General features: G+C 36.9%; 1 protein-coding gene across 1 annotated transcript in view; it reads left to right on the top strand.

The window, feature by feature from the left end:
• Positions 1-3,228: 3,228 nt before the first annotated feature.
• Positions 3,229-9,838, top strand: part of DSCR3 (Down syndrome critical region gene 3) — a gene marked incomplete at its 5' end in the record, with an annotated part of 14,109 nt that continues 7,499 nt past the window's right edge. The window contains 3 exons of the mRNA XM_010083670.1: positions 3,229-3,372; positions 4,624-4,773; positions 8,304-8,384. Of these exons, the coding sequence (XP_010081972.1) occupies positions 3,229-3,372; positions 4,624-4,773; positions 8,304-8,384 (375 nt within the window). The remainder of the gene's footprint in view (positions 3,373-4,623; positions 4,774-8,303; positions 8,385-9,838) is intronic.

Here is a 9,838-nt window from a genome sequence, read left to right on the forward strand (position 1 = left end):
TTTGCAGGTGGCTTGCATAGGGAAATAGATGTGGAAGAAAATGAGCAAGAGTATCTAGTAAATGTGACTTAAATGAACTTAATGTCAGTCTTTAAATTGCCAAATGTTTGCCCTTTGTCCTAAAAGCAAATGCCTGTGATGTGGAAAGTGGAATCTAAAAGGAACCTAAGGCATCTTGTTGGTAACCACTGACCATGGACTTCCATTCTAGTGAAATAGTGAAAAGATTAATCCATAGATGTATAGAGAATATCAAATGGAAATAGAGAAATGTTAGGCATTTCTGTATAATATTAGGTATGATGTCCTCTGCTGTTGTCAGCACCTCAAAAAATATGATGGCAGATTTCAAGTGATCTTGAAAACTTGCCTTGTGATTTGTTTGTTATTTTTTCAAAACTACCTTGCATGTGAAAAAAAGAAATTGGGCTGATTTTTCTTTTCAGGGATGCTGTCAGGTTATTAGATACAGTCTGAAAATACATAATATCTAGCTAAAATTATTTCTCTGTCTCCTTAATGTAGCAGACAGACCTGACGGTGTAAACAGTCAAGTTGGAATTAGTATATATTTTAACAGTAAAAGTAATTTTTGCAACAATTATAGTGTGTACTTTGATCCTTCTAGTCTTTACATAAGGTTTATAGATACTGAATAGCTGTCTAGTTCAGTTAGAGGTCTAGATGTAATTTAGGACTCTCAGGATGAGATTCTGTGATCCGTGTTATGCACCATTTCATCTTATTGATTGAAGATTGTTCCAAATTGTCCTCAGCCAGACTTGGGTAACTCTGTTCCACAACTAGTGAAATGAGGGTTTGTGCTGCTGGATCAAATGAAGCAGGTGTTCATCTTGGTTGTGACTTTAAAAGTGTCAGTCTTCCTATCAGTTTTATGTGTGTATCTGAATGCTAAGAAACTGACAACAGAAATCTGAAAAGCTTGTTGGGGATCATTAATCTGGGATAGTCTTCTTACAGTGATGTTTTGTTTGCAGGTTAGCACATGTAACATATGTAGCGTATGTACTTCTGTGTCTACTTCACATAATACACTGGCCTTCCTGTGGGTGAATATTCTGTTTAGATTGATAATTCTGTGTAGAAATGTATTAGCTTAGTGTTCCGTCTTCCAAAGTTTTGTCGTTGCATGGTGAAGCCATGAGGAGTCACTAGTAAGGGAAAAGGCAGAAAATGAGTCAGAGCAACTGATTGTAAGTTACTACATTTTAGTAAGTGGGAATTAATTCCAGTGATGACTTTCTCTATGCCTTTAATTTTGTGGTATTAAAGGTAGATGAGCCCTTTTGATATGGACTAAAAACAGTACTAGCTTAATATTAGGTGATGCCACATAACTTTTACAAATGATGTTTGCAGATGGTTTGCAAAAAAAAAGTTTTCCCATAAATTATGTGCTAACTATAGGTGTTGGAACATCTTGGTGAGCGTATCTTCTGTGATTTGTACTTTTTAGAAGGACAGGTATACTGACAATTTGTATTTAGAGGATACCTGGTTTTACCCAAAAAAAAGGATAAATTAGCTCTGCTCCAGAAAAGACATAGCTGACTTCCCCACACACAGCAAACAGAAATATAATCTGATTGCATATAAACAGTTTAAGTAAATATTGCAGCATCTTTTTTATGATACTTCACTCTCCCCCACACTAGTGACCTTTAAAAGTTTTTGTTACAAAGTGGCTTTGAGGTGTTTTTTCATTTCTTAAGATTTGACTGTTAAAAGAAAAAAATCATATTTCAAGTAATTATTCTCCTTTCTGCCCCAAATATATATACCCTTATCAGGTGAAAGTATGTAGGCAATAGCTCTGGAATAGGTTGTTGCTGTGTGGTGGGAGACTGTTCTCATTTATTAAAGCAGTTCCTATGTTCAGGATTGTCCTTGCTTCTTATAGTTCAGCTGTACCCATTTTTCAAAGCAATAACCTAATTGCTTGTACTAATTAAAGCCTGTTAGCAAAGCAGTACAGTATTTAGGTCAGCTTTTCTTCACTGTCCTTTTGTGCTTGTGCCTCCTGTTCCTGGCATTTCCCAGTTGCTGCAGGTCCTCTTTTCAGACCTGTGGCATGTCAGCCTTCATTGCGATGCTTGGTGTTCTGCTGCTGTCCTATTCTGCCTTAAACCGCATGACCCATTTTATGTATTGTCATCCTGTACCACTAGTAAAGACAAGGTTGGCAAAATTCAAATAGCTTCTGTCAGAGGTGTACATAACTAGACTGGTTTTAACTGGTCAAGTGTAGAGTGGGCAGTCTGAATTATCCTTTGGTTGGAGGGATCTGTAGTTTGGTGTCTAGTTTGCAAGCCTGGTGAAGGTGCACAGAGCATTACTGTGGAGAAGAAGAGAAGGTTAGCCCCAAGAAACTTTTTTCAGGTTCCCAAATCTCTTGCTGCTGTTTCCAGATGTGTATGAGTATTTGACATGGAACACGGAATTGGAGTGGATCCTCTGTCGTAGGACTAAACTGTAGGGTATGTAACATGAACTGTGTGTTGCTCTCCTGCAATTAATCTCTTTTTCAGTGTCAGAACTTCTAAGTTGATACTTCCAAGATGCAGTGTCCTTCTGCAAATACAATTTTGTAGACAAAACATTCTTAATGCGATAAGTGACACATCTCTTGAGTCATGCAACTTGTCCCTTCGATTGAGATGCACATTTGAACTATTTCCCATGCAGCATGGAATTTGCTTGTGTAGCAGAACAACTATTTATTTATTTATTTTAAATCTATTCTGCTCCACTCTTGAGGTTAGTCTTATCCTCAGCTTGGCCATCACTTTTACAGTTATGCCTTCTTTTCCATCTCCCATGGCTGTCCGTCCCACTCTTCATATAAAAATTCCTCCTGGGATTTCATTCTAACATGTGAAGTGGCACTTGTCTATTACCAACTGACCCAATAGTTGTTTATGAGGATATTTTTCATCTTCCTGAAGAGGAAGATCTTGACACTTTAGAAAGAAACTGAAGCTCTGATTAAGTACTTCTGCAAGGAGGAGGAAAATATTTTTAAATAAGACAAACTAGAAGTATAGAGGTCTCTTCTTCACATTGCTTTCATTATCAGTATTTATCTTTTCTGACAAGGTTCTCTGGGAACAGTTTTCTTGAGTTTGAAAATCAGCACATTGTCTGAGTATCAGCTATAGAAGAAATTTATTTGAAGAACTGTTTTCGTGTTGTCTTTTCTCCTATTAGGAAGTTCTTTCTGGAGTCGTGGTCATAACAAGTAAGGACACAGTCCAGCACCAAGGTATCTCATTAACGATGGAAGGATCAGTAAATCTGCAGCTCAGCGCCAAAAGTGTGGGTGTGTTTGAAGCTTTCTATAATTCTGTCAAGGTAAGACCTGTGCAGGCTAATATTTTTAGCACAAGACTTTTGAGTCTTTTCTCAAATTAACTCTTTCCTTCGTCATTGTCAGGTAGTTATAGCACTTCATGGTAGGTAAACAATAGAAAGTGGAGAAATGCTTAGCATTATCTAGGTATATATGATGACATTTTGGGGGGCGGAACTTGCACTGATTGGAGAGTTTTCTTTAGGGCTGAAATACAGTAACATAAATAGTATGGTTACTGGATGATGTATTGAACCGCCATGGCTTAAAGAAAAATAATAAAATGTGTGATGTTTTGTTTTGGTTGGGTTTTCTTTGGTTTTGTTTTTTGGTTTTTTGTTTTTTTGTTCTTTTAAGCGACTGAGTTTAATTGGACTTTTGTGCCAGATCAGTCACAGTCACAGCAGTTTCTGTGGACGCCATTGAGGCTGTGTGTTACTAGACTTGATGCAGGACCTGCACAGATTCTTCTGTGGAGTATGAGGCTTTGCACAGACATTGTGGCATTTGGAATCTAGCAGGGCAAGTTATCTCAGGCTCCAAACAAATGTGGCTGTACTGATTGAAGCAAGGCTGGCTCTGTCTGGAAGCAGTATAGCTACATTTGCAAAACAATTTGCTTAAGTTAGGGTAGCCTCTGTGCATTAAGGTCTTCGTTTGCATCATAGTTAATTTGTTTATAGTATGAGTAATCTGCTCATATATGATTGAAAAACAGAAAAAACAGTAGAAGCAATAGATTTTCTTATTCCTGTCTAATAGAGGGAAAATAATAGTAAAACTCCAGAGAGAAAAGAAGTGTCATCTTCAGGCAGGCTTCCCAAGTCGAATCATAGTTAACCATTGTTCCAGTGAGAGACTAGCCCTAAATATAGACCTTTAGGGTGAGAAAGGGCTGGGGAGAAGGTAGGAGGGAATGGCTAACTGCTCAACCAGCACACATGCATCCTGCTGCTACTATTAAGGGTCATAATTTAGAAAATGGAACTCCAATTTCCAAAGTGCGTGAGACTCTGGTATTTAGCTCTCTGAATGTTTGGCCATTAGCATGATACAACCATAAAATAGATCACAGTTTGTTTTCTTGAGGAAAGCATTCTTAATATTTGTTTTCATTGTAAGACTGGAGAGTTCTGTGTTGTGAGTCTCTGGAAATGCACGAAGTCTATTAGAGTTTAGTTGATGTTGGTTCTTGCAATGATGGGGCTGCCACTCTGCTTCAACCTTAAACCTCTTAATGTTTATCTTTACAGCCTATTCAAATTATTAACAGCACTATTGAAATGGTAAAACCAGGGAAACTTCCCAGTGGCAAGACAGAAATTCCATTTGAATTTCCACTGCATGTCAAGGGGAACAAAATTCTGTATGAGACGTATCATGGTGTCTTTGTTAATATTCAGGTAAGGCAGTCATATCTGTAAAGAAAATCTGAACCTTTGTAATCTGCAGAATGTATTCTAAAGTATCTCTTGTTCCATGGAAGCAGAGGATAAAGTTTTGTGCTAATTTTTTTTTTCATAGTGCAATATGTTTTGCTTTCTCAATTTGAAGAATGAGCAGAAAGTTAGAGAACCTTTGAAGTATGTAGCTTTTATGCTTCCCTTTATTAATATAGCATTCTTCTAGTGTGTTCTGTATTTTCTAGATATAATTTAAGATTAAAAATGATGATACATGTTAACCTTTTAAGTATTAGTTTGCAGGTAGTTTCTGGTTGCCTTTTTCAGTTCCAGTTTCTAGGTGTCAACACGTTCCACAGGTGGTAACACTTCTTAAAAGTGGCAAAGGAACCATCCTGAGATCTTGGAATCCCATCAATATAATATTGTTTTTATAGAACTGTTGTGATGTTTGTTCCCTCTTTCTTTTCCAGCAGTTTTAAGCTTTTCATTGGAAATAGTTGATGGTAATGAACCTGATCAGATGTAAGATGGGACGTATAAGAGAGAATTAAAAGCATACTAGAAAGAGGGGATTTAATTTGAGAAAGGATAAAATGTATTTTCCACGCTTGTTAAATCTGGTACAGTTCTCTTACAGGGTGATGTTTTAATCTAGTTCTGATGTTATTGTGCAAGAAGTTGCATTTATCGCTTTGTAGATAATCTATATAGTAGTACACGCCCAGATACAAGCGTATGTACTGTTAACCTAGTACCAGTGACACTTTGTTAGCATAGTAGACAACCAATTACTGCTAATAATACTTAAATATTAAAAATTAAGTGTACTGACTTACCAGATGCATTTTAACACACAGGGATAAGTCCTGCAGGAACAAAGCTGCCTAGTGTTCAGAGTCTGTTTTCCTGCATTTGTGGGAAGTGTCCTCTAACAAGAGGAAATCTTTCCATCACTTATTGTTTCATGTCTTCCATATGGAGTAACTCTTTAAAGAACGATGGCATAAACACAACAGCAACAAGATGTCTTGCCTGAAATACCTTTTCAGAACTACTGTAAGATACATCTGATCCCTCCTCATGTTGTAGACAACTACGTCCATTCCCTTCATGAAAACAGACTGCGCCACAGTGCCCTTTGTTCAAAACAAATGTAGCTGTGTAATTTCATAATGAAGACTCAAAGCAAAGACTGGAGAGCTTGTAGCATCTTCAGAAACATTGTTTTCTTTCCTGTGGAGATGAGTAGCAACATTTCCTGCCTAAATCTGTATGTACTACATGCTTGTAACAGAGTCTTGTGGAAACAGTTTTGATACTTGACCGTTTTTTGTTAAAAATTGTCTTGCGGTAGGTGGGTTTGTTTTGGGGGGGGTGTTGGGCTTTTTTTGAGGGAAAGTTTTCAGCCATTGCTTGAATGTAAATAATTGTGTGTTCTTACTGAGGAGTGGTTTGTTGGTTTGTTTTTTTTTTTTCAAGGAAAAAGTTGAAGGAGCCACTAAATGTAAAATTTTTCATACCAGTGCTGATGAAGAATCACTGGGTTGTAAAGCTCTTTTAATTTTTTTTTTTCTACTTGTAGCTCACTGATGAGAGTGTTGGATTTGATGACAAAGTCTAAAACTGTTAGCCTATTTAGCTGAACTGTAAGTCTTATATTAGAGTCTGGGATTTAAAAAACCTTAACAAACCAAAAACCCACTGAAAAAATCCCCATCTACTAGCCTATAGGAAATAACTAAAACAAAAATTCCCTTGTTTTTTGTCTACGTTTGGATGGTTTTTTTAAGTACTTCCCATATCTTTTTTCAGTCTTGGCTTTCTTCCCAATGTAACATCTGTTATTTGTGTTAGGTGTGTCAGAAATGGTGCAAAACTGGTTGAGTTGCTTTCCATAATCCAGATAACTTGCCTATGATCAATATCAGTTTTTCTAAGGTATACATTAGTGGAGAATATTTGTTTTGTTTTGTCATTCTCTCTCCCATCTACATAGCTCCTCTTTACAAGCTGGGGATAAAATGTAATTAAAAGGTTAATCATTAGATTTCAGCCAACCTTTGAGAGACCTGCTCTCCTGAAGAGTAAAGTGTCATCTCTCCCAAGGTTATTTAAGGTGCACTAATACCTGATAAAACAGATACATAGATATAAATTGGGAAACGTTAGGTCTGCTTTCTAGAAGATCGGGCTTGAACTGCTTAAAAATACTTTACTAATCTTAAATAAATCAAAGGAAAGACTTCATTTGCTTCTAATGTGTTTATATTTGTACTCTGTCTAAATCAAGAAATGGCAAAATAGACTACAAACAGTATACCACCTATTTATTTTTTAATTTCAGTAAATAAAGGCGCTGTTTTAGAAAGATTTCCTAGACCTCTGTCAAAGTTCTGTGCAGTTTAAAAGCAAGCCTCTATTTCTTGACTAGGTATCAGTATGTTAGCTGGCAGTTCAGTACCAAGATTCAAGTCTCTGTTTTCTTGCAGAGACCTTCTAATTAGACACTGATGGGGAGGCTGTGGGCCGAATTGCAAGGCATATGTGGTCCTGCTGCCATATTGCACTGTGTTCCCTGCTCTCAGTGAAGTGCAGTAACAGAAGGTTTGTTCAACAGTGATAAACTTCAGTGGAAACTGTAGTCTGTGATGGATAAAGAGGTGTGCTCCCCAGTCTCATTCCTGCGCACATATTCAGGTTATGTGCAGAGAGACACCATGAACTAGAAGTTCATCTGTAAAGAAGGAATTCAAAACAAAACAACAAAAAAACCCACTCTAACAAATTCCCTATCTTGTAAGGACATTGAAAGACTATGTTATAGATGCTGACGTGTACGGTTGCTGTGATGACCAAGGTCATACTATTTTTCAGTCCCTGGTTTATGGCTCTCTTTTTAGGGGAGAAAGAGAAGGAAATTGGCAGCAAGGTTTTGAAGAGTGAACAGCAAAATTAACCTTGTTGCCTGACATTACTGCAGGTTGCTGCTTTTAAGTTCAGTTACATGGTTAAAGACAGTTTCTCATTAAATATGTATATAACTTTTGCCACTGTTAAATTCAAACTTGCAATGAATTTAAGAAAAGAGGGCTGTGAATATATCTTATTGATAATCACTTATCCAAAGTATGGTGAAAAGCAGTACCGTAATCACTCTTAACTGTATGTAATTTGGGTGCTGAAGCCATGCAAGAATACTGCGCTCTGTCAGTGAATTAGTCCCTCAATCTCATAGGTTGTTACATAACACACAAGATACAGAAAGCATTTGCAAATGACTGTGGGACTGTAAACACACAAAAAAAATCAACTTTCATTTGGGAGCATCATTGTATACCTCTTATCTCCTTCTGCTCTCCCCATCACTGGTATGTTCATTGCCTACTAATATCTTCTGAACGGTGCCTTAAGTATTAATAGCAGTAACATTCTGCATGTATGCAGTAAAAAGATTAAAAATTAAGAGAAAGAGAGAAGAAATCTTAACAAGGCTCTTTTCTTTTTCTCTGCCATCCTGTTCTTGCCAGTATACCCTACGGTGTGATATGCGACGTTCTCTGCTGGCAAAAGACCTGACTAAGACTTGTGAATTCATTGTCCACTCACTGGTAAGTGTGGTTTCTATTAACTACACAAAGCGATATTTTTTTTTTTTCACTTTAATTAAAGTTTGGCAGTAAGGTTAGAAAACCAAGTAAAACCGGGTAATTTGTAATAGCAACACATGGGATATGTATGAGTAAAGGAAGCTGGCTTCAAAACAAAAACATCCAGAAGAGCTAGGGAGTCAGTTGCTTCTGATTAGACTAACACATTTCTCTTTTCATTTAAAGAAAATAGTACAAAGAGCATTTGGATTATAAGATGTTTTTACACTGCACTGAGTTTATTCTCTTATTTGTCCTTGCAGTTCTGAAACAATGGTGTGGTTAGATAAATATTACAGCATTCTTTTAAACACTGTTTCAGATTATGTGAGCATTTCTTAGCCAAAGGTTCCAGGCACCCACAATGCCTGTCCTAGAAGTGGGAGTTTGTTGGTGGAAAATAGTAGATTTCTGTTCTTCAGGCGACTAATTATGATTTAGAACCCTGACTCAAAGTATCAAATCTAGAACTGCATCAAGTTGGAAATAAGAATCTTGTCAGCTTAATCACCTTTGCTGTTAAGTAAAACCCATGGTTGGCAACATGTTGTGATAACTAGGTTAACGAATATCCACATTCTGTGCTAAGCAACATGGAGACAGACTTCTTCCTGTGGAGATATCATTGTGGGATGGGATTTAACCATCTCACAAGAAATGCTTTGCTCCTTCTATTTGAACTTCCTATGTCAGATTGTTTTTTAGTTTATATTGACTTGTACACATGTCCAGAGCATCTGATGTCAGTACAAACTTTGCAGGCCTAATTAAGTACCCCTTTTTTCCACCCACAACTTGCTAGAACAGACTGTTTGTATCATTCCTTTGAACTCTAACAGGACAGTAAACTATTAGACTGTTCTGTCTTACTTATGAATAATGGTGGAAATGTTATTTTAGTTCTATAGTACCTTTTTTAAAGATTTAGCGAAGTGCTATAAAGAAGTTTCCTGTTGGTAAGATTTCATTATTTTCTAAAATGTGTTATGCTACATTTTATTAGCCACATTTGTCAAAATAGTGAACAAATTGCATATTATGCAGTTTCTTGATATTATTTCTCGTTCCCACTACAGCACTTCTTAGATCACAAGTCAGTAAATCATGAATCTCTCAGGGTGAACTAATGAGGTTTTACTGAACATATAATTCTCACTGTCAGTGCTCAGTGTACCATTTCCCTTAACCTTATTCTTTGCCATCAATTGTTATTTATGGGAAAATACAGTCACATCTTTTGCTAATATCTTCCATCTTGCAGCTGGGCAGCAGGAGCTATTTTGAATTCTTAAGTAGTGAGAGTAGCTCCGAACTAGGTGTTCAAGTTAAGCCCATTTGTGGTGGTGTGCTCTGCCAACTCCCAGTTACAGACAGTTGGCTGTCTCATATTTGATGCTGCACTGGCCACTTATTCT

Source organism: Pterocles gutturalis, unplaced genomic scaffold, assembly GCF_000699245.1.
Source record: "Pterocles gutturalis isolate BGI_N339 unplaced genomic scaffold, ASM69924v1 scaffold3120, whole genome shotgun sequence".
Taxonomy (NCBI): domain Eukaryota; kingdom Metazoa; phylum Chordata; class Aves; order Pterocliformes; family Pteroclidae; genus Pterocles; species Pterocles gutturalis.